The sequence below is a fragment of the Aricia agestis genome, chromosome 3 (genome assembly GCF_905147365.1).
Source record: "Aricia agestis chromosome 3, ilAriAges1.1, whole genome shotgun sequence".
NCBI lineage: Eukaryota > Metazoa > Arthropoda > Insecta > Lepidoptera > Lycaenidae > Aricia > Aricia agestis.
Window position 1 is genome coordinate 7,553,648 of NC_056408.1, and position 26,354 is coordinate 7,580,001.

General features: G+C 34.7%; 1 protein-coding gene across 1 annotated transcript in view; it reads right to left on the bottom strand.

Moving 5' to 3' along the window:
- LOC121740333 (lachesin-like) overlaps positions 1 to 25,849 on the bottom strand; it is a 55,932-nt gene extending 30,083 nt beyond the window's left edge. The window contains exons 1-2 of the mRNA XM_042133003.1: positions 25,604 to 25,849; positions 1,220 to 1,317 (exon numbers count right to left, since the gene is read on the bottom strand). Coding sequence (XP_041988937.1) covers positions 1,220 to 1,317; positions 25,604 to 25,685 — 180 coding nt within the window. The 5' untranslated portion in view covers positions 25,686 to 25,849. The remainder of the gene's footprint in view (positions 1 to 1,219; positions 1,318 to 25,603) is intronic.
- Between the last annotated feature and the right edge of the window lie 505 nt (positions 25,850 to 26,354).

Genomic DNA, 26,354 nt, shown 5'->3' on the forward strand with positions numbered 1-26,354 from the left:
CTTTGGATAAAAATGTATTTTTACTAATTCTTACAAATAGTGAGATATAGGAAATTGAAATCTATTATATTACGTCATCTTATAGATCTAAGCAAACAAGCTTGGCTAGCGGCTAAATATTTCCATGTCCATCTGCGCATAGAAGTAGGTATATTTTTGTGGGAGAGCCATGCTTCGGCACGAATGGGCCGGCTCGACCGGAGAAATACCACGTTCTCACAGAAAACCGGCGTGAAACAGTGCTTGCGCTGTGTTTCGCCGAGTGAGTGAGTTTACCGGAGGCCCAATCCCCTACCCTATTCCCTTCCCTACCCTCCCCTATTCCCTTCCCTTCCCATCCTTACCTTCCCCTATTACCCTGTTCCCTCTTAAAAGGCCGGCAACGCACTTGCAGCTCTTCTGATGCTGCGAGTGTCCATGGGCGACAGAAGTTGCTTTCCATCAGGTGACCCGTTAGCTCGTTTGCCCCTTTATTTCATTAAAAAAAAAAATTATAACATTTTAAACTTTCGCGTTGCATTATAATTAAAACTTTTTAATCGGGACTTAACGCGACTTATTCAAGTAGTAATGCTAGTACGAGTACATATACTTTTTCTCGACGTTTCGGCCGTGTTGCAACGGCCGTGGTCACGAGGGGAGAGTTTTAATTTATATTTTTTTTTTTATGTTAGTAGCTTTAATATAATAATAGTATTATAATGGTTAACCGTGGGTTAACCATTACTATCATTAATGAGTATTATTAAATAGGTAAAGGGCTCTTTCACCACTTATTGATAAGTGCCGGATAATAGTTATAGTACCTGGATGACCGAGCTTTGCTCGGTATAGCAAAAACACTCATTGACTTCGTGTTACTTAATAACGCCATCTGCTGGTCGTTAAAACAATAAGTTGCTCACAAAGTAGTATTATTATTCGCCAATAGATGTCAGGAAGAGTCATATTTTTTCCAATTATATTCCAATTATATATATATATATATATATATATATATATATATATATATATATATATATATATATATATATATATATATATATATACAGGGTGTAACAAAAATAAGTGATAATACTTTAGGGTGTGTACGTGTTCCTTGTAGAGACTTCACTGTGAAAGTAGCAGCGCCCGAGCGTCACGAGTTTTCCCATACAAATATATATATATATATACAAGAATTGCTCGTTTAAAGATATAAGATTATGTATTCACTCACTCTATAGGAGCCGAGATCATTGACGACGCAGGTGAACACAGCTTCTCGTCCCAAGGATACAGTTAAATTGTTTAAACTGTCCTCAAAACGTGGCACTTCTGAAACAAAACAAACAATATTCAAACATAACTATATCTTATCACTAAAGCCCCTGTAAATAAATGCACAAGATGTAATAGTAATTTAAGTATAAAACATTTACTAATTGATTGTCCATTTTTTACTTCCGAAAGATGTATTGTTAATTTACATAAAACGCTTAAAGATTGTTTTAGTGATTACGAAAATACTGTAAAATTCTTAAAATTGATTAGTTATTATTCTTTGATTTAATATTGTATTTACTGTAAATGCTTGTGGTCGCTAATGACCATAGTTGTTACAAGCGACCTTTAAATAAATAAATTAAAAAAAAATATATATTATGCAGCGCAAAAAGAATTTATACTCGTAGCATTTGCTACTAAGTAAACTGATACAATATTTACAATACGGCTTGCTCAAAAATTACGCTTTCCTCTTCAAATTGTAACTTAAATATTTAAAATTTTAAGCTAGGAAAACCTATTTGATGTGTAAGAATTAGTTTAAAATATAATTTATTACATAGTGAACTCATGTATAAAAATCTAAAGAAGTAATATTATAATTTGTCATACGGAAGCACCATCTTAGCAAAGTAATTTACATATTATATTTTTAAACTTTGTCCATCCAGGTGTACCGCGTAAGTTTTTACATTTTTACCACGCTGGTATCTTATTTGCAAAGCCGTGATAGAAGTAACACTGTTCATTTTTGTTTAAAAATGTCGAGGAACAAAACAATAGACATTATGATATCTCGTAATGGTCCCTTTTCATAAGAAAATATTTTTTCCATAATAATAAAAGTATAAGTTTATATTGTGGATGAATGAGACTGTAATTATGTTGATTACTACACTTCAAATTTGCAAAAGTTAATAAACTTACGTCTAAAAGAAAATGGTTTTTTGAACTATCCATGCTTTATATTTTGTTGCTTAAAAGATATAATATTTTTCTACCAACTTCAATCTAATTTTTAAAGTACCCAATCTTAACGCGTGCTTATTTAATTTAAGAAGTTCCGTCGATTCATCATAAGGTCTTGATCAAAATGTTACTGTACCCAACTTTTAATTAAGCCTTAAGGCTAACTTTTAAATTAGGAGTTTTATATTAAAATGCCAACACAATTTCGGTTTGTCTCTGAACTCTGGTTGAAAATGAGTATAATCAGTATAATATTGTTACGGTACATGGTATTCGGACACGTAGTGCCATCTAGCGGCAAACCAGCGAAACTGATCAGGCGACACACTACACATAAATCCCCTACTCGAAACTAGATGGCGCTAGGTGGTACATGCTCGAGCCTCCTAGAAAGTTCCCATACTTGTTTACTTGTTTACGTGAATCGGGAACTTTCTGGAATTCGTCTCGCCATATAAAAAGCCGCAGGTAGACAGCCCGGCGATTCAGTTCGTTTCGAGCTATCATCAAGGCGACTTCGGAGTGGCAACAAGTGATCAATAGTGAGTGAACCAGTGAAACCCGCGACTTGGCTACGACCTAGGACAGTGATAGTGCTTAGTGATTGGACCTAGTGATTGGTGTTTGGACTTAGTTCTAAGTGTTGTGACCTAGTGTGTGCTTGTGTGACCTAGACATAGTGAATAAAGTCTTCAAGAGAGTCACCAGGTCTTTCTCTCCGAATTCTTCGAACCCTAGCACGTAACAATATCACTAGTATAACATCCCACAACCTGTACATTTTGTGGTACACTTTACGAAAAACTATCACGCCTATTGATTTGTGCTTTAAAATAGTAATTTTTATTTATATGTAGATGTGTTATCATTAGTCAGTTAAGTCAGTGTGACGACGCGAGTCCTCACAAAGCTCGGCTTTTAGCTAATATATTACAAAATGTTTCCTGCAATTTTGTATCGCTAAAACTACTTTAAGCCGTAGACTTTTCCAGGATAAAAATTTTCCTTTGTCTTTTCCTGAAACTCAAGGTATACCCATATCAAACTTCGACAAAATCGGTGCAGCGGCTTAAGAGTGAAGATATTACTTACTTGAGTATAGTATTAGTTACATGACGCCTCCGTGGTCTAGTGGTATAGAGCGCGGCTCTTGACTCGGAGGTCGTGGGTTCGATTCCCGCGTTGGAAACATGTTATTTCCAAGTGGTTAGGACAATGCAGGCTGATCACCTGATTGCCTGACAAGTAAGATGATCCATGCGTCGGATGGGCATGTAAAAAGTCGGTCCTGCGCCTGATCTCTCGCCAGTCGTGTCGGTCGTTCGTCCCACTGGGTTATGAGAGTAAAGGAATTGAGAGTGCTCTTGTGTACTGCGCACACACTTGGGCACTATAAAATTACTCCTGGCGTAGCTGGCCTGGTTTCAATGAAACCGGCCACCGTCACTGAAACCGGTGTGGGAGCTATTATTATAGTTACATGAATGATTATTGAATATAAACTTAAAAGTATAACGTATATTTTACAGTGTGTAACAAAAATAAGTGATAATACTTTAGGGCGTGCACGTGTTCCTTGTAGAGAGTTCAGTGTGAAAGTAGCAGCTCTGAAAGACGAATTTTTTTTCACTTTTGTATGGGCAAGGGCCCGAGCGTCACGAGTTTCCCCATACAAAAGTGAAAAAAATTTTTGGTCTTTCAGCGCTGCTACTTTCACAGTGAACTCTCTTCAAGGAACACGTACACACCCTAAAGTATTATCACTTATTTTTGTTACACCCTGTATATCTAAGGCTTCTTACAGACGAACGGCACTTGTCAACGGCACGCGTCTATGGCAGTCGCCGGTTTTTTTTCTTTGAGTCTTTTGACACATGTCAACAGCAGTTAACTACTGCCGTCGACGCGTGCCGGCGACTGCTGTCTACAAGTGCCGTTTGTCAGAAAGCGCTCGGTATGTTTTTATCTAAAGATGCGCTTACACGGGCAATAATTACGGCAACAATTGCTCGGCGACACGAATGGAGCGATCTGGAGCAATTAGTGGAGCAATATGGAGCAATTTATTTCATTTCGCACAACGTCATATCGCTCAAATATTCGATGGCCACATCACTCAATATTGTATTGCGCAATATTGCTGCTTGTTGCCGCAAATTGCTTGATGTAGTCGTGACGTCAAAGTTGACGAGAATTGACTAGAGTTGAGCAATTTTAGTTGCCCGTATAAGCGTACCGTTACGTCAGTAAACAAAGATTTTCATAGTAATTGTCTTTATTCCAACAACAGTAAAAGTTAACGTCCGCAACTCATACGGCCTAGAACAATTAGGTCAGCATTCATAAAAAGTATAAGAAACGTTATTACTGAACTGTATTCTATTAGCAAATAGGGTGAAACTATCAGAGTCAGTGTTATTAAAGTTCCTAATTACGCCAACACTGGCTCGTGTTTGTTCAACAAAAGTAAATGTTGGGGTGGAGCTAATGTTAAATAGTGTTATCTGTACGAAGGTTTTCGTTTTGTATTTGATTCAGAACTGCTGAATTGTATACTTTTTGTTATGTTAAGCAATTGATAAAAACGCATATTTTTTTAAACTTTGTAAATTCCAGGCTTAAGGGAAGATCAAAAGGCATTCATAAATATAATAAATCATCCTGTTTATAAAATATATCAATAAAATACAAGCACATAAACTACACGAGCTAGGATATAAAAGTATATTATTGCAATACAAAGCCCCGAACTTCAGTACAGTTCAAATAAATATCATTGTTTGTGTCACACGCTTAGACCTAAGCGTTCGAAGAGCCTGAAGCAAATTTGCTTGCGGGACCCAATATCCAAGTAAACTGGCCCCGGGGAGCCATACTGTTTTATTTGCTCGCTTGAGCAGATAATGAACGTTTTTGCTCATACGTATTTTCAGGAGTCAATACACTAAAGGCGTAATAAAGCCGTATCGGTCTTATCGCTTACGTCTGTTTTCTCGGCACTCAAATTTTACTATCTCGATTCTCGTTATACCGATGGTGCATATGTGACCTGCTGAAGCGAAATGATCCTTAAGTGGAATGGAATTAGGACTAATCTAAGTGGTAGTTGAATTGAGATAAAATAGACAATAACTATTGACTTTGTGAGACAATATTTCACGTTTGCCTGCCCGATATTACACAGAAATTTAATTTATCGTACGAGGAGTTTTTATTGTAAGCTATAAACGTGAAATACAGTTTTACATACAGTAAAAAGATCTATAATTTATGGTCCTACAAAAGGATAATATAAGCACTATATAAGCCTGAAAATATATCTTTATTTTTTATGATAAGAAGGGTGAATTCTCACGAGTATTGTTGAACGGTAGCGAATTTAGCTGTGATAAAATTTCTGGGATTTTTTTATTACTGTCTGAGTTATTTTGTTTAAGTTTCAGTGAGGCTGTAATAACTCAGAGACTTTACCATAATATGTAGGTGTGCTTAACAACTACTTTCTCGTACTAATTTCTCGGAGTTTAAAGAAAGAAAAGTAATTTAATAGACATTAATGAAAAAATAATCTGCTTTTTCCACTTGCCAGCATACTTGTTTTCATGGAAATTATTTAAGGACTATTTTAAGAGTAGCTTTTACAAGAAATCCTTTTTAAAACAATAATATTAATTAAAAAAGTTATCTGAGGATATAACAATCTAAGCACTATCTATTTATACTTTTAATTACTTTTTATTACTTTTAATTACAACGAAAAATTTGGAATGCAGCTCCTACATAGAGTTCTAACATTGCAAATTTCTGTAAATAGACATTTTATTTAACCTTCATCTAAAAGCGTTGTTTTTGTCCGTGAGATAAAACCAATTCTGTGTTGTTGTACTGTCTTTCATAAATAAACATTTTGATCCTATTTTGCGATTTCACCCACGTGGCTTTCAGATGTGGATCTGTCTAAAAATATATTGTAAACGATATTAAAAACAATGTATTATTCCTTTTTGAAAGAATACTGTTAAGGCCTATATCCATCGATAGGACGTCATGGAATCATAAAAATACTGCAATAATTGCAAACTTAAAAAATGTCAACTCGTAATTATTATTGCTATTTAAGATATTTTGTATCTTCTTGATTTCTAGTTTCTACCCCCGGTTTGATAACAAGTTCGGTGAGATCGTAAGATGTAATTCGTAAGAAGGATGTACTATTTGGAATTTACAGTGCACAAAAAATGGTCACTAGCCAAGAATACTCAATTATCACTAAACACACAATCCTATTACTAACCCAATTTCCAGAAGTAAATGAGTACAATTTTCCAAGGTTTTGCAGCTTTTTGTGAATGCACAACACCGCTGCCAGTACAGCTGCACAGTCCATAAAGAGTCGCTTATCTTGTAACAGTAGTTAGTATTTTACAGTTTTATGCTTAAATTCAGCTGTTTCATAACCGCTTTAAAGCTTCTTTAAACTTAGTCAAGAATTTTGTTACTCTTCAATAATATAGAGGGCTACTTTATACAGTTAAGATTAGGCATAAGATATAATATGACGACCACCTCTGTGTCTCAGTTGGTGGGCTGTTGGTACTTGGTAGCTCAAGCCGGGGAGCGGGTTCAAATCCCGCCGAGGAAACAAAAAGTTTTCAAGGTTCCTGGGTCATGGATGTGTATTAAATATGTGTATCATATAGGTAATAAAAATCTTAAATATAATATTATGTATAGTATAAAAGTATTAAATATATTTCCGTTGTCTGGTACCCGTAACACAAGTCCTTCAGGTACTTACCACGGGGTAAGCCCACTGACGTGGTGTGAAGCGTCCATAGATATTATTATATTATAAGAAAGTACTTAATTTATACTTACTAATATCATAAATACGAAAGTGTGTCTGTCTGTTACTTCTTCACGCTTAAATCGCTAAATCGAATTTGATGGGTATGCAGATAAAGTCCCGGGAACGAACCAACGAGTTGCGAATGTCACAATTCTATTTCATTGATTTTATTGGTAAATAAAATACTTGAAACTCGATGATACATAATCGAAATATTAATAGGTTATGTGCAGATATGGGATAAGTGATGTTTTTTTCCGTCACAACAAGAGTGTGCCAGAATACGAAAACAAAAACGCTAACCGCAAAATCGAATTGGGCAAATGATGGCATAGGTCCCAAAACATGTTATGGTTAGCTTAAGAATAAAAATACAATTATCTATACTGAATCGACCAACAAATCTCAGTGTTTTGGAATCAATCGATTCCTTAGATTTCTTTGGAACTATTTTTAACATTCGCCCATTTAGAATAAACATAAATAGTTATTCGTTATAGCTATTTTCAGACTGTACAGAAATCGGTTTTAGGTTTTACATCAGTGTTAGTTTCAGTCTAAATTAATACTGCCTTCACTAATGTGATTAAGGCAGTATTAATTTAGACCTAATTTAGACCTAATGGTCGCCAGTAGTGCGGTAGCAGCGCGACAGCCGCGCGTCTCTTTTTATTTTTACACGCTTTATTGTAACTAAATATGTATGTAAAAAAATCTTGGAATCTTTATTTGACCCACTTCGGTCTTTGATTAGGATGAAATTTTGCACACGCTCTGAGTTCAATGAGTTTTAGAAATCTTTGCATAGGTAGGTACTTAACTTAATACATGACAATACATGACTAGATAAGAAAGTCACTATAAATCCAATATGGCGGCCACCCAAGATGGCGGACAGGCTGTTTGAAATGTAGCCTCATGAAATGGGTATCAAATGGATTTGCTGTCAGAAATACGAAAAAAATAGTCACGTGACTTAAATCCAACATGGCGAACATCCAAGATGGCGATTTGTCTAAGTGCGTGCTAAAAGCATGTGTTTTAACTTTTTAAATTAGTACAGAAGTCGCGCTGCCGCACTACTGATGACTTAGTGTGAAGGTACTCTTATTCTCAAAAAACGTGACGAAATAAATTATATATAATTTTTAAATCATATTTCTCTGCATTACGTGGAACAATATAATTATACGTTTAAATTACTCAATAATGTATGATAATGATGTTTTAATTATATTCTTTAGAGTACACATATAACATAAATTATTATTACCACGGTCTAAATTTAGGTTATAGGCAGAACCTGAAATATAAATATAGACCACGATTATGTATTAATATTTAACACGAAGAGAGCCACTTACATACGCAAGTAAATAACGAGTTAAATGTATTTTGATTAGGTTTTCCACTATCAATGGGATTATGGAGTTCCCTAATGAATTCCCCAAACAAGACAATTTCGCTTAGCATAAGCCTCCGTTGCCATGACGACACAGTGTTGGTATCGTGGCTTTTGAAGTCAAATTGGATTTTTCTTTTTCTTATGAGTCGAGACTTAATAAATAATTAATCAGTATTAGGATAATCCATTTTTATAATCCTGATCTTCTTATTTCAAGATTATCGGAATTTCCATTTTTTTAATTCGCATTACCTAAATTCCTAGTATACAAATTCCTGGCGCGCTTTTTTACATTTTGGAATAATAATTACTTAGTACTATAATTTCTTAGATTTTTAGGGTTCCGTACCCAAAGGGTAAAACGGGACCCTATTACTAAGATTTCGTTGTCTGTCCGTCTGTCTGTCTGTCTGTCACCAGGCTTTATCTCAAGAACCGCTGTAGCTAGACTTATGAAATTTTCACAGATTATATTGTACTCGTATACCCCCTCAACTGTGGACCACGCTCTAGGAGCTCGATGTCAAAAATGCGCGCATCTGTGGACCGCGCTCCTCGAGCTCGAGTATCACCTTCGTGTTTTATTTTAACCACAGTATATCGTAAACTATATCTTTACCGCTCTAACTTGCACAAAATGTACTTAATATAACAAAGACGGGCTATAGTCACTTCTAATGGCTCTAAAACACACTTACGACCAATGATATTCTATGTTACTAACGTAACTAGATTGGAAGTTTACGGTAGCAACGCGTTGCCACTTCGAAGATGCCTGCAGGCATATCTCACATACATAATGACATAACGAATATATGACTTGACATTGTCTTTTGAACAAAAAAGTGGTTACGCATTTCTGAGAATCTTTTGTAAGACATTGCTACTCTAGTATTTTAGAAACTCATTGCTTACGACGATTGCTAGAAGTTTCAAACTTGACCCTTGTCATAAAATCGCGCAAGTACTGACAAGTTTTGTTTTTTGTAAAGCTTGTGGGTGAAAAAAATGTACGGAGAAGTGTGTTTTTCTTATTGATGAATGTTAAATAATGTTTATTTAAGTAAATTTAATAAAATATTTTAAATAATTTTTCATTTTTTATTAAAAGGACAAAAGCCTGAATTTTTTTGTAATTCCGATTTCAAATTTAAATTAATAAGACTTAACATAGCAAAATAGGATTAATTTATTTTTATTATCTGAGCTTAATTCATACAGATTCCAATGACATAGTTATAATATGCATCCCCCATAAGGAATTTTAGAGTTATCGTCATTTTAACGCGTCACGCGTGAACATCCAGAAGTAGCCCCACAGATGCGCTTTTTTTTCAAAATGGCCGCCACAGCTGAAGGGTTATCTGTTGCCGCTATAATAACAAATAAGTACTAAAAATAAAATAAAATTAATATTTTATCCCATACAACAAACGTGATTTTTTTGCCCTTTTTTGCTAGTTATCAATAATGGCAACAGGTAGGCACTTGAAATTTTCACAAAGGCCTAAATTATATGTGTACTTTAATAATTAATAATAATATTAAATTAAAATAAAAATTTAAGGTGGGATCCCATACAAAAAACACAATTTTTGATTTATTTTTGCTCTATAACAGTACAGAACCCTTCGTGCGCGAGTCCGACTAGCACTTGGCCGATTTTTTATTTATTTTTTTGAATAAAGCAAACTTCATCATTAGAATTCGTTGTTATTTGGTTTATATTCGGTTCGTATGTTATGTGGTTTATGTAAAGCATCCATTCTTTACACCAATTTGCTTATAATGTATGTGATGCTCGTAAAAAAACGATTATTATTCATATACACTTTATGACAGTTATTTACGACGACGCTAAATTATATTGATGGGTGATATTTTATCTCGCACCGACTTGGGACAAGACAAGGCTTTTAACCGCCTAACCGCACCCACCGACATACTAGTCATTATTCAACAACTCTTTTACGCTATGTCAGTAACAGATTTGTACTATTAGTTTTTTACTACTATCTACCATTAGATTGAGAGCATTTTGTTATAATATTATGGCTGTTAAGATTTCCAAAAAAGATAATGGTCGTCAATATTTCAAAGGAGACGGTACTGAATGTTAAATAATAATATTATGGCGTGTGTCTGCTGAAGAGTACCTTCTAAATTTTTTATTACTGAAGAGTATCTTAAATAAAAAAATGACGACCTCTGTGGCTCAATTGGTTGAGACTTGAGAGTGTGGCAGCTCAAGCCGGGGGTCGCGGGTTCGAATCCCGCCGACGGAACAAAAAGTTTTCAATGTTCCCGGATCTGGATATGTATTAAATATACAGTGTATGATGTAATAAAAATCTTAAATATATGTATAGTATAAAAATATTAAATTTATTTTCGTTGTCTGGTACCTGTAACACAAGTCCTTCAGGTACTTAGCACGGGGCCAGACTGATGTGGTGTGAAGCGTCCATAGATATTAATTATGTCTAAAAATAAAGCGATTCCTCTGTTTTGACTCAAAATCTACACATTCATTCGGTAAAATAATGATGACATACTTAGCATCGTATTAGACGACGTGATGAATTCTGCTTGCTATATACTATTGCATAATATTTTGTGTGTTAACAAACAATTTTTATTATAATATTTTAGTTTATCGTAACCTTACTGATATGGACAAAAGGGATGCCTGACCCAAGTTGTTTGTGTTGGTAATCCCACCACTAGTCTTCTGGCTTACAGTTTAATCTTTGCCGCCGCGGGTTGAATTTAAAAGTTTGAAAGTTGTATCCGACGTTGGAAAATTACGTAAAAAAATAGGGCTTCAGTGTATATCTAAAGGTGCTCCCTCACCTGGAGCATTCGCTTGTAATGTAACGTTACAGAGTCGAGCATTACATCAGTGAAGGAGGAGAACTGAGCATTACAAATTACAATGCGCACCATGTAATGATACAATGTGTAATATTATCTTGATACAACTTGTAACATCAATGCTACGTGACAGTAAACTGGCTATGTAAAGGTGCTGGTTGGCTGCGGACGACATGAAGCAACCGCAGAGGGCGTGTCGTAAAGACACTACTGGTTTGTATGTATTTCTACGAAATACCCTGCGCAGCTAGCGACACTATGCTAGCGAAACATTCATAGAAATAGATAGAAATGACGTGTCGCAACGACACGTCGTCTGCTGCAACTTTATATTCGTCGAATCTATAATGTTACATTACACGCGAATGCTCGTTAGTCATGGAGGTAGTATTCTAATGTAATGCTCAAAGTCGAATCTATAATGTTACATTACACGCGAATGCTCCCGGTGAGGGAGCACCTTAATATAAAAAACGTGGTGTTAATTTTATCATTTATCAATAATTTCATTCAACTAGAATAATTACATATTTTTATATGCTGGTATGCAATAATTCATGAAATGCTATATTTAATAACATTATTATATTATTAAATATAGCATTAAATAAATGTGCCATATTAACTTACATTGAACCTTAAAATTTGGATCTTGTTCAAAGTGCGATTAATAAATACTATACATTATATATTTATTAATCGCACTTATTTATAGATATTTTAGATAGATATTTTAGATTATATATAGATATTTTAGATTATAATTTATTACTAACAGTGGATGATTATTCTGTGTTATAAAAGTTTACCAACCGTGTTATGCTATGGGTAATTCAAAGACAAAGACATGATGAATACTGACAATGAACTTTAATTTCTTAGCTTTAGTGATTGCTGAGAAAAATCGATATCGCTACAGCCAATGTATCAAGGCGTCGCCTAAACGCGCGGGTATTTTTTCGGAATAAAAAGTATTTTATGTAGTTTCCGGGGTCCCTAAGTATCTCCATACTAAATTTCAACAACATCGGTTTAGCGGTTTGGGTGTGAAGAGGTAACAGACAAATAGACAGACAGATAGACAGAAAGACAGACAAACACACTTTCGTATTTATAATATTAGCATGGATGGAGAGCCCGAAATAAAATATCAAGTGAGGTTCATATTATGATGTAGAGATTAACGTATCGGTCAAGATTCAGGTTTATCATTTATATAAGGCGATAACCGTAACCGTTCCGATGATGTTTCAGATTACGGGAAGAATTTAGGGTGATGTTTATATTTGCGTATAGCAGCGCGACCGTCGCCGTCACACAAACGGGACCCGTCACGCGAACCCCTATTACGTCATGTCATAGCGATAGACTGTTGTTACTATCTGATTCACAATGACCCTTAGCCTCTCTTAGCTAAGAATCCTACGTAATTTAATTGACGAAAAAATCATAATATCTATGGACGCTCTACACCACGTCTGTCTGGCCCCGTAGTGAGTACCTGTAAGACTTGGGTGTGTAACGGAAATATTAATGAAACATTTTTAAATCATTAATGAAAACATTTACGAAACCATCACTACGAAAGGGTTAAGTAATAGTCAGTAATATTTATGAATAAAATTATCTATTCTTAACATTGACAAAAAGTGATTGCTCCTACACGTAGATTTTATTACATTATAGTTTCTATATTTAAGCATTTTATAGATTAAAATATAGTTGAATGTGTAAAATGCTTCTTTAAATTATTAAATGTAATAAAATACTATAATATTTAATAACAAATAACAAGTACTTATGTTAAAAAAATCAGTTTCTGCTATCGCGTGAGATAAAATAAGTAGTACCACGGATAATAAATGTACCTGTATTTAGTACAAGGCACTTACAGAAATGTGTTCAACAAGTAAAAAACAAAACGAAATCGTATTTTGTGTTTTGTAATAGGTTACAGGGCGAGTGTAAGAAGTTTATTCTACTCAAATAGCCTCGTGTGCTCGATCGATGCTTACTCGCAAATTAACTCCACCTAACGCCGAAATACTTGGTGTAAAACTTTGATTTTATTGTCTTGATACTTGGAAATTCCACGACATTAGCTTGACCAATAAATAATACAGGTAACGTGCTGATATGGCACAGGCAAGCGGGCGTGATCCTTGGAGTTGAAAGTGTTAAGTCTAATTTCTCTCTCAAATGTTTTGTCCACACTGTGCCTTTTTCTGTTCGTCAAGGGTATGCATTATAGCGCAGTCAACAGCGAACGTGAGGCATGCCCGCGACGCATGCCCTCCGACCGTATCAAAACTTTAAAAATGACAATATTGGCATTGCGTTCCTTGACGCATTCAACTATTGAATGCGCCAATATGAAAGTTGATGACGAAAATTGAAGATGAAAGTGCACAGTGTGGACATAGCTATTGACATTTGATTGGAAAATAGACCTTTTAAATTTGAAATATTAAAATTTACTCACAATATAAGAATACGATATAGTAAGTGGCAATATAAATTAAATCTGTTCCTATTCTTTTTTTTTTTTTAATGAAATAAAGGGGGCAAACGAGCAAACGGGTCACCTGATGGAAAGCAACTTCCGTCGCCCATGGACACTCGCAGCATCAGAAGAGCTGCAAGTGCGTTGCCGGCCTTTTAAGAGGGAACAGGGTAATAGGGGAGGGTAAGGAAGGAAAGGGAAGGGAATAGGGGAGGGTAGAGAAGGGAAGGGAATAGGGGAGGGTAGGGAAGGGAATAGGGGAGGGTAGGGAAGGGAATAGGGTAGGGGATTGGGCCTCCGGTAAACTCACTCACTCGGCGAAACACAGCGCAAGCGCTGTTTCACGCCGGTTTTCTGTGAGAACGTGGTATTTCTCCGGTCGAGCCGGCCCATTCGTGCCGAAGCATGGCTCTCCCACGTATAAATTCTTTAAAAAAAGTTTTCTTTTCGGATAATATAACAATAAGTTATAAATTAAATCTGTTTTATACTCATAAAAAATTGTTTGAAAACTATCAATTTCACATACATTTTTAGACCTTCATTGAATTAAAACGCGCTATTAATCGAAGATAAGAAACATAAATTTGTTTTAAAAGTATATCGTAAGTATCTTACAAATTTGTGAACGATTGGTGTGATTTGACAACTTTTCTGGAAGTTTCTGGAAGTTTGGGGAAGTTCGAAACCGTGTCGCGAAACGTTATCGGGCGGAGGAACAAGCCGAGATAAATGAAGTTGCCAACTGCTTAATTTAATGGCCGGTAAAAAGTTATTGGAACGTGATCTGATTTGTTTGAACAATAATTAATAACAGTTAACGTTGAGAACTCGTGAAGACAATTTGCATAATAATTACAATAATATTGTGATTAGATGAATGGAGGTTTTTATAAGAGCAGGCAGTTGCAGCGGTTGGATAATTTTTTACTGATGTACTTAAAAATTTGCCTGGTAATGATAAATGCTTTTGCTGTAAATATATTTATAAATACGCTTTAAAGATCAAAAACTATATGCTAATTTTATGATAATTATTTAAATGTAGATGATGATAGAAACTAGGTTAGATCGATGAATAAACTAATTTTCATTAATGTTGTTATAATATTGTGCATTACAATAGAATAATTAGCGTACATAATTTTGGGGACGAAAGTAACAAACGTTAACATACCACTCTCAAACTTTATACATCTACAAGTAGATATTACAATAATAAATTTTCACTATCTTTGAGCCATCTTTGGCTCAGTGGCGACCTCTGTGGCTCAGAGGTTGAGCGTGTTGTCAGCGCTCAAGCCGGGGGTCGCGCGTTCGAATCCCGCCGACGAAACAAAAAGTTTTCGATGTTCCTGGGTCATGGATGTATATTTATTGTGTGTATTATATAATAAAAATCTTAAATATAATTTATAGTATAAAAGTATTAAATATATTTCCGTTGTTGGTACCCATAACACAAGTCCTTCGGGTACTTAGCACGGGGCCAGACTGACGTGGTGTGAAGCGTCCATATATATTATTGATATTGTTATTATCTTTAAAGGACCATTTCTTCACCTTATAACCTGCATGCGTAAGATTTTATTACAGTAACCTATACCGCAATAACGGTCAAACGATCATAATGGGAAGCTATCGAGAGTTGGATTGTCCCATTGTTGGCTTATATCTGTGCGAATTGGCGCAATTTGAGCATCCAGATTAAATTATAAATGAGGTATTGGCATATTATAATATCAACGTACTGTAAGTACTGTCTGTCAGGGAATTGGATCCTTTACCTGCTCAATTTCATGATTTCTATGACAATCAACAATACAATATAATATTATTTCAATGTATGATATATCGAAGTTCGTAATCATCATAATACCAAAAATATTGTTATTATATTATATTTAATGTGTTATTAAATAAGTATTGAATATTATTATGAAATTGCAACTTGATAGAGTATAAACGTCTCCACTGTGGAGACGTAGGTATTAGTATATAATACTACTTACTAATATATTTAAATGTTAAAATTAATATTCCTTTGATCAAAAATGTAATAAATATCTTTGAAATAAATATTAATTGTTAGGAATAATTTATTTTTACTGGCTTTTGATACCTTATTTGTGCGCTATGGAAACTGGATTTTTTGGTGATAAAAAGTTTTCTATGTCATTTTCTGTGATATCTATGTCTCATAAAAATAGGTCCAATAGTAACGGGCGTAGTAAATTCAAATGCAAATATAAATCTTATACAATAATATTTTGTATCTCAAAAAAAATCTATTATTAGTCCTTTCCCGGGTCTCAAAAGTATATAAATATACAAATTAGATAAATAACACACATATTTGCATTTTTAATAAAAAAAATTATTTAGTTCCTCCCCCCAACATTATCAGGGCCCGTTAATTCACAATTTTATTTTTTGGTTTTCCACATAAGTGTAATATATTTTTTTCCAAATACATTTCCTGTTCATAATATGCCTACTATGAATAATTTAAAATAGCAAATAATATTACAATATTCAAATTAATAATTACAAATACAATTTCTAAAATTAACTACACAATGTCAATAGTAAAAAACTCAATAAAACAGCGCGTACAAAAACTATCCTAAAATCACAGCTGTTAACCTATCTGCTATCAATAGAACCTAATTAGTATCACAGATTATAATATTGCTATTTTTCTCTCATAAACTACACCCACGATCGTCCTGCAAAAAGCTAGGAAGATGTCCCGCTTTTTCCCCCTCAGGATGGATGGCAGATTCTCACCCGTTATCGATGCGCCCAATTTTTGTTCTATCGTATCTATTGCTAGCAACAATTGGACACTCTAGTAGCAGGTGAGGAACAATCTCCTCGACTCCAGTAGTGCTAGCACGGCGACCAGCGGAAATGCGAAAGTATGGACAAACTGTGGAAATAAACTTAAGGTGCCGTTCCGATCTTTTTTCGTTCCAAAAAATTCAATTAAAATGCCACTTTATGACACACTATAGTATATGTCAAATGTAGGATATTATTTGAATTTTTAGAACTATAGTCTGTCATAAAGTGGCTTTTTAATTGAATTATTTGGAACCAAAAAAGATCGGAATGGCACCTTATGTTTATCTCCACAGTTTGTGACTATATTCTGTCATAAAGTGGCATTTTAATTGAATTTTTCGGAACGAAAAAAGATCGGAACGGCACCTTAGGTTTATTTCCACAGTTTGTCCATACTTTCGCATTTCCGCTGGTCGCCGTGCTAGCACTACTGGACGACACAGACACGACGGATCCTCCTTCAGCTTGAATCTGTTCAAGTAGAAGGTGAATCCGCCGTGGTCGGTCAGTATCTGCGTGGTGTAAGGTGTAATGTCTATCTTTTTGACTATTTTGTATTTTGTTTGTATTTTGCTTGGGAAAAAGAGGTTTGTGACTCCGGCCGTCCCTCACACTTCATATCTCCTGTCTCATTCGTATCCTCTCTTAAAATACGCTTGACGAATGAAACAGGACACAGATCGTAGTCGGGTCTCCTTCTCAATCCCAGGTATTGGAAAAAGAGCTTTGTGACTGCAGCCGTCCCTCTCACTTCATATCTCCTGTCCCATTCGTATCCTCTCTTAGAATACGCTTGACGAATGAAACAGGACACATATCGTAGTCTGGTCTCCTTCTCAATCTCAGGTATTTTTAATATTAGTATGGCTGCTGGTTGATGATGATGCTCATGATATGGGAAGCGATAATAATGGTAGTTGTGTACATCGCTTAAATTCATCGGACACCAGTTTCGCCAATATCGTGTAGCCGTCGGGCGAATGTGTTTAAACCGATTAACGGAATTTTAGATCAGTTGTGGCTAATATTTAGCCTCCGTAATAACGCGTTTACGTAAATGTACGTTGCATTACGATTTTAGGGTTGCCAGATGTCTATCATTAGCCGTTCCCGAGTTTATGGCGAGAAGGAATGTTTCCTCTCTGCTCGCTTTTTATCTTTTCGGTAAAATGCTGGGCTCTTAACCAGCCGTGAGGATACCTAAAATGATATTATGTGGGTATCATGAAATAAATAAGTCGCTCAAAATATGTTGTTATGTTTTATATTTTTACATTGTTACATAATGTTAATTAGATAATGCTGTGGTAACAGCAAATACATATTTTGTGTATTTGAATTTTTTTTCTGTTTTAGTTTTTCCTTTTTAGTAAAGCAGACAGCCCTATAGTTTTTGATGAAGCAACTACTAATTAGCACGCCATTTACATGCTCTTTCTCTATAAAACAATGTTTACGTTGTTCATTTATATAATGCACCCCACAGGAGTCGGCGAGAGCGAAAAACGCTCGCAAGCTCCTTCTGTAAATGTATTTTTAAGTCGCTTTATTCACATTTTTAATGGGAATAGTGGTAACGAGTAGTTAGGTCATACTTAAAGTTTCAGCATAAAGGAGAACTTTCGAAATTATGTTATTTAAATTTTTGTGAAAAAAATAAATGTGGCCCGAGGGTTGTACAGAAGTTTTGTTTACTTTGTTGAAACCATGAATCCTTTTGCGATTTTCAAAAGATTTTTTTTTCGTGAATATTGGACTAATAAACACAAAAACTATTAATGATTATATGAAAGTCTATGCAGAATAAAAGCTTGAAGATTATGAGAAGAATAATAATAAAGCTTTTCTTAAGTTAATTAGACAATAAGCTAAGTGGATATAATTACAAAAAGCCATTTGTAACCACGACTCAACAATTGCAAGGTTTGGATTTGAATTCAATGCTTTTAGTTTTTCATAGTAACTGCAAAGAACCCTTATAGTTAATTTCGCTCTGTCCGTCCGTCCGTCCATCGCAACAACATCGGTAATACTTTATTAATTTCCGTTTCTTTGTTTCGCATACTTCTCAAACACTGACAAATCTCGGTCTCTAAGGTTATTATTTGAAAGAGATTGAGGAGCCACTAAATGTAGATCGTCGCAGATTACCGCGAAATCTTTTAAAAACACGAATAAGGGGACTGGCATTGCCCTTCGCAAAATCACAATATTCATTACAGGATTTACATTGAATATAAAGTGCTACAAGCATCGAAATACAAAGTATAGAATAATACCTTTGATGACCTCTGTGGCGCAGTGGTTGAGCGCGCGATCAGTGCTCATGCCGGGGTCGCGGGTTCGAATCTCGCCGACGGAACAAAAAGTTTCTAATGTTCCTGGGTCATGGATGTGTAATGTGTATTAAATATGTGTATCATAATATAATAAAAAACTTAAATAATTATAATATTATGTAAAGTATAAAAGTATTCAATTTATTTCCGTTGTTTGGTACTTACCTGTAACACAAGTCTTTCGGGTACTGGCCGGTACGGTATGGGCACGGGGCCAGACTGACGTGGTGTGAAGCGTTCATAGATATTATTATTATACCTCTAGGCTCTGATCCAATGGATGGCTCAAAAATCGCTCCAGGTTCTGTCATAAAAAAGTTGCTAGGGCAACGAAAATAACAATTGTATGATCGCTATTTTTATAACCCCATTTTATGTACCCCATTTTTATAATAAATCGGTTTTTTACTTAGTTACTCTTGCATGCTATGGTATTTTGATGGCTACAATTGAAATGTTTACTAAACCGCCACGCCGCGTGCCGGTGTATATATTATGGGGATTAACTTCTAACATCAAATTACCAATATTTTACAGTAGAGTAGCTTAGTCGTTTCTTTGCAATCAAACTCGATCAACAATCAAGTACGACGTAGTAGTCCTAATGTCTTTGAAACAAAGACATTAGGACTACTACGTTTAATTTGTAAAAAAAATATTGACTTCATCATATTTTTTTTAACTCTCATCTCTGGAACGCAGCTGATCTCAGACTGGCCGCGTAAGCATTGTCTAATAGTATCTAAGATTCAATAAAAAAAAACTATAATCCATTTTCAATTTGTCGACTTGTTTTCCACAGACTTCAACCATAAATAAAAGAGTTTAATTCGTATGTATAGGTTTGTCACTCAAAAATTTGTCATCTTCTTGACTGTGCGTATTGTAGTGTTTGTAATGTACATACACTACAATACGCACACGCATACAAGATACGCGCTAAACACATAACCCTCCTGGCAGTCGGGTAATAATACATAGAAACCAGTAGTATTGCGACGACACGTCGTCAGCCGCCGCTTCATGTAGCCGACTTCCAACTTGTACTAAGGCTAGCATAATACAACAGCACGGTGAAAAACATTAAGAAGATAAGAAGTAAGGATAATACAATAAGGAGTTAATAATGAACCGTATTACAATAAACAAACGGGAGATAAAAAGTTGTTAAACTTTTGTAATTACGTTAAAACGCCAGAAACAAAGTCGCACACACGTACTCATTTTATTGAGTTGCGTGTTAATTCCCGGCTCAGATACGATCGGCACCACTTGATTAATCGAGACTATGTTTTCAGTTACGAGATTTTCTAAATTGGCAGTGTAAGTGAGACAGGCTTGACGCCCCTAAGCCGGGTAAATCCGGGGCTTATGAAGAACAACATTCCATTTTACTACCAATAACGAATGATATTTTAAGTATTTTAAGTGTTTAATGACGAAGATTGTATTCGTAACAGAAACTTCCAGAAAAAAATAAACAAAGTGTGCGCTCTTATCTAGTCATCCCTTAATTAAAAAAAAAAAACCTTATATTTTCTAAAGATCTATCTAATATGCAACTATTCTAGCAGACATGAGAAAAAATCCACTCCTACTCTACAATATGTATGAAAAGGAGTTAAAAATATTTATTTCCACTTAGCATTTTTTATTCGCAACGCTATACCATGCCAATTTAAAAAAATACTTAATAACTTAAACCGTTTGGACGGTAGACCGAATACGGACGGATAGGTGAACATCACACATATTATTTATCTTCTCATTATTACTTGCACACCCAAAGATATTTTTAATACTCTGTATGGCGTATGCTATGGCCTATGCTGTATTATTTTATGAGAAGAAAATATTCTTTTGAACAAGGGTCAATTCTAAAAATATTTGTTTAAAAAATATTTTAATATTTATAAAAGCGAAGAAGTTATATTTATTTATGTATTATACACAATAATATATAGAAATAAATTTAACTCCTTTGCTCCATTTTTCCAGTCGTATATGGTAAGTATAGGAGAGGTTTGGATTCGCCCTCAACTAGCGGTTTCTTTCTCCGAAAGGTTTTAATAGAAATGCTGAGTTCACCCTACTTTCAACACAAAGTGAAATTTAATACCCCACAGGACTACCCCTACTTTTCTCCGGGTTAAAAATACCCTTTATATTTGTATTAGGATATGAAGTTGACCTTTATTTCAAATAATATTAAAGTTTTCTTAATAACCTATTGATATAGGTACGGTATGGTAATAAGTGAATAATAAAAGTCTTAGATATTATGAGTACGTAAAGTAACAAAAATACGTTTATTATTCTCTATTTCTTTGGACTATGTACTATGTAGTAAAAATATTATTGCCAATAAAACATTTCGTTCTGTTTTTGTCTTGTACAGCCGTAAGCGATTTATAGCAAAAACTTATAACATAATAGAATCATAAAAAATAAGGTCTAAAATAAATTTAATTAAGGAGATATAAAACTTTTACACCTAGTAAAAGTTTTATTTTGACGACCTCTGTGGCTCAGTTGGTGGGCTTTTGGTAGCTCAGGCCGGGGGTCGCGGGTTCGAATCCCGCCGAGGGAACAAAAAGTTTTCAAAGTCCCTGGGTCATGGATGGTGTATTAAAATATATATTGTGTATAATATAATAAAAATGTTAAATATAATATGTATAGTATAAAAGTCTTAAATATATTTCCGTTGTCTGGTACCCGTAACACAAGTCCTTCAGGTACTTAGCACGGGGCCAGACTGACGTGGTGTGAAGCGTCCATAGATATTATTATTACTATAGTAAATCCTTTAAAACGAAAAATTTCTGACGCACTTTTAGTTATATATTAATAAAAGTTTATATTTTAAGGATTCAGGGTCGCTATAACCGCCATATTTAAGCACTTTACTCATTATTATTTAAAGTAAATTGTTGGCGACCTGGTTTTTATTATTATTTATGCAAAGTTAATTGGCGGGTGGTGAATTTGGTGTGAAACTTTGCCCTTTAGAGGGAGTTAATCTAGATTTTGTCCCAACGGCGAAAAAGGATTTTCAATATTATGATAGTTACGTTACGGCTACGGTAGGATTCTAGTAAAATAAATTAATTACTAGTTGTTTATTTTGTGATATTTAACACTAATGTTTTTATGTTTTTATATATCTAATATATCTTTCGTTAATTCGTTATAATCTCATCATTTAAAGAGCTACCAAATCACGCTATTACTCTAATCGAGTCGAATGCCGTATTTATAATGCAGAAAGTGCGTTATCATAATATATTTAAAGTATATTTATATTTATATTTTAATATAATTAGCTGACCCGGCAACAACGCATGTTGGGTCAGCCATATAAATTATTTGTAGTATCAATATAAAAAGTAGATGAAAACCTATTGTCAGGCCTAACAAATGTACAAACAAAATTTTATTAAGATCGGTTGAGTTGTTTTGGAGCAGTTCGCGCACAAACACGGTGACATGAGAATTTTATATGTTAGTATTCAGAAGATATGGAAACACACTTACTACTCCAACCCCCTTATTAATAAAAATAATTACAAAATTGATACCCTACACAACGTTTTGTCTTAGTCTATCAAACGCCTTTTACAATATAATAGACAAGGACAAAAGATTTTATCGCCTAAGCACCTTTATTATATGGGTAAATATTTTTATTAGTAAGGGGACTTACTTCAGTAAACGCTTGATTTATTTTGCCTTAACAGCATACAATCCGGTTTGTACTTTAGATGATCTTATGAAGACGCGATAGTTTTTTCTTTATATCGTTCCACAATATTAGAAACATTGATTCCTTCCTTATCAAGACGACAAACAAAGAGCCTCTTCAGAGTATAGGGGGCCATTTATTTGTCTTCTCAAATTCAAGTGTTCTCGAGGACACTTTAAACTAGTTGACACACTATTCCTCTCACTTTACTAATCCGAAGGGTGTAAACTTAAACACGTATTGTCACGACGAGTAAACAACAACATTATAGGCGCCAGTTTTTAAAGAAAAGTGCCCTACACTAGTGAAAATACTAAAAATATTTACGATATACAAATAATGTGATAATTTCTTTTAATGAAAAATTATAGAATTTTATAATTTTCAAGCCATTGTGACCTATTCCTACACTATAAAATTATATGGATTTGTTCCTCGTTAAAACGTAAACGTCATCAAAGCTTTTGTAAATATATAAGAAAAAAGTAATTTAATTTCAATAAGTAAGAAAAAATCAACTGGAACTAAATATTCAATAGAAAGTTATATCTTTACATAATATACTAATCTAATCTTTATCTGTGTCAAACTAAATTCAAGTCTACCCAGCTTTTAAAATTATTTTAATATAACTAAACAATATAATTATGTAATAGATACATACTTATAAGTCCTAAATAAATAATATATAATAATAATAATAGCTCCCACACCGGTTTCGGTGACGGTGGCCGGTTTCATTGAAACCAGGCCAGCTACGCAGGAGTAATTTTTATAGTGCCCAAGTGTGTGCGCAGTACACAAGAGCACTCTCTATTCCTTTACTCTCATAACCCAGTGGGACGGACGACCGACACGACTGGCGAGAGATCAGGCGCAGGACCGACTTTTTACATGCCCATCCGACGCATGGATCATCTTACTTGTCAGACAATCAGGTGATCAGCCTGCATTGTCCTAACCAAACTTGGAAATAACATGTTTCCAACGCGGGAATCGAACCCACGACCTCCGAGTCAAGAGCCGCGCTCTATACCACTAGACTACAAATAATATATAATATAATTTTGAATTACTTCTAGTTGTTTGATAGTAGCGCTCAAAGTATTTGAAATATTTATTTCCACAAAAGTTCACCTCCACCGTCTATATTTCATTGTGAGTGCATCCTCAAAGTTTGTATTCTGGCCTCGGACACATGATACCTCCACTCCGGCTCTCGATTACAGCTTTTATAATGTACTTCACTTTGTGGGAGTCGTAAAGTCTTACAATCTACGGAGAAGGTTTTTGTTGGAAATATTTAACTTCATTACTTTTTTTAGGGTTCCGTACCCAAAGGACAAAACGGTACCCTATTAATAATACTTCGATGTATGTCCGTCTGTCCATCTATATGTCATCAGGCTGTATCTCAAGAATCGCTATAGCTAGACTTCCGAAATTTTCACAAATTGTGTATATCAGCTGTTGCCGCTATAACAAAAAATATTAAAAATAAAATAAACTTAATATTTAAGGGTACATGCAAAAAACGTGATTTTTTGGCCTTTTTTGCTCGTAATCAATAATGGTAACATAACTGTTACTGTTACATAACTATTGACTAGAAATTTTTAACAAAATTTGCAATTATATTTGTACTTTAATAATTAATAATAATATTAAAATAAACTAAATATTTAAAGGGACTCTCCCATACAAAAACACAATTTTTTGTCTACTTTCACTCTATACCAGTACGGAACCCTCCGTGCGCGAGTCGACTCGCACTTGGTCGATTTTTTTAAATAATTTTTCATCATTTCGTAGATTTTACGAATCCCGAAGCTACTAATATTTGTTGAATATTTTTCGATTACGATGATGCCAATTAATGGTGAAATGAAAATACAAAGTATCGTATGAAACACGGAATAATTTCGCAAGCGCTAAAATGAACTTGTTTTTGTTTACAAAATGAGTTGAAATATTGTTATTTGTTTATTTTATTAAAAGGACTTTAGGCAATCGTTTTTAATGTAATTATAGTTATAGTGAAGAAAGTTTAAAACACATGCAAAAAAAGCTTTAACAAAATAAACAAAGACTTGTTTAATTCTTAAACTGATAAGATAGCATTTAAATTAAAAAGAGACGCTGAAGTTTATTTTAAAAAATTATTTACTGCATAAAATATATTTTTGACGAATTTACTGCAGTAAACATAATGAAAAAAAAAACCGGCCAAGTGCGAGTCGGACTCGCGCACCGAGGGTTCCGACAGCTTAAAGGTATTATAGACCTGAGTATTTGGTATGAATTTCAATTTAATACCTCTACGCGTTTATGAGGAAATGGGTAGTAAGTTTAAAATTATTAAAAAAAAATATATTATGTGATGTAACTAAAAATTTATGGTTTTCGTAATTTTTCCTTTATCTATGCTATAAGACGTTGCTTCGTACCAAATTTCAAGATTCTGAGTTCACGGGAAGCACCCTGTAGGTTTTGATTCCCTTGCAAGTGTCGAAAATATGCGGCATAAACGGCTGTATCTTTTGATTGCGTTGGCTTAGAAGTTTGATTTTTTCACAGCTTCAAGGGACAGTAGACCTGAGTAATTGATATAAATTTCAGCTTCATACCTCCACGCGTTCCTGAGAAAAAGGGTCTTGACAGACGGACGGACGGACAGACGGACAACAAAGTGATCCTATAAGGGTTCCGTTTTTTCCTTTTGAGGTACGGAACCCTAAAAAGTATATATAAAAAGAGAAAAGTTTAAAATATTTCATAAAAAGTAAACTCTTCAAAATCTCCTTACCTCCGGTATCCTTGAAACAAATAGCAACATGGAAGACAAGTCCAAAGTGTATATAGAACAAAAGTTTTCCCAACAACATCATTATAGTCACATCGCACAAATCAACGAAAATAAATTAAAAGTTCACTTCATTGCGTGAACGATAAATAAAAGTTCACTCTATTTCATATTATTTGGAAGCATTTATTCGTAGCGCACGCAAGTTCGTAGCGGCCGGCGTAGCGGTACTACGTACGTCTGCCTACGACCGCGTAGACCGACTACGAGATTCCTTCCCGTCGGACTTGTGTTGGCGAAATGCGCCGGTATGGTGCACATGCGCAAGCTATGTTATACTTTCAACTTTGACTTAGTAATAGTATTATTTTTTTACTGTAATATTATTAATATGTAAAGCTTATTACTATTTACACGTTTTTTATACACATTATTTATACGTGGGAGAGCCGTGCTTCGGCACGAATGGGCTGGCTCGACCGGAGAAATACCACGTTCTCACAGAAAACCGGCGTGAAACAGCGCTTGCGCTGTGTTTCGCCGAGTGAGTGAGTTTACCGGAGGCCCAATCCCCTACCCTATTCCCTTCGTTCGTTCGTTTTCGCGGAATATTGCTAAAAATAATAACAAACTAAATTTAAACTATGGATTTCCGCAAAGTAACGCCTGATTCCATTAACTACTATTCCCTTCCCTTCCCATCCCTACCCTCCTAGGGGAGCCTATTACCATATTCCCTCTTAAAAGGCCGGCA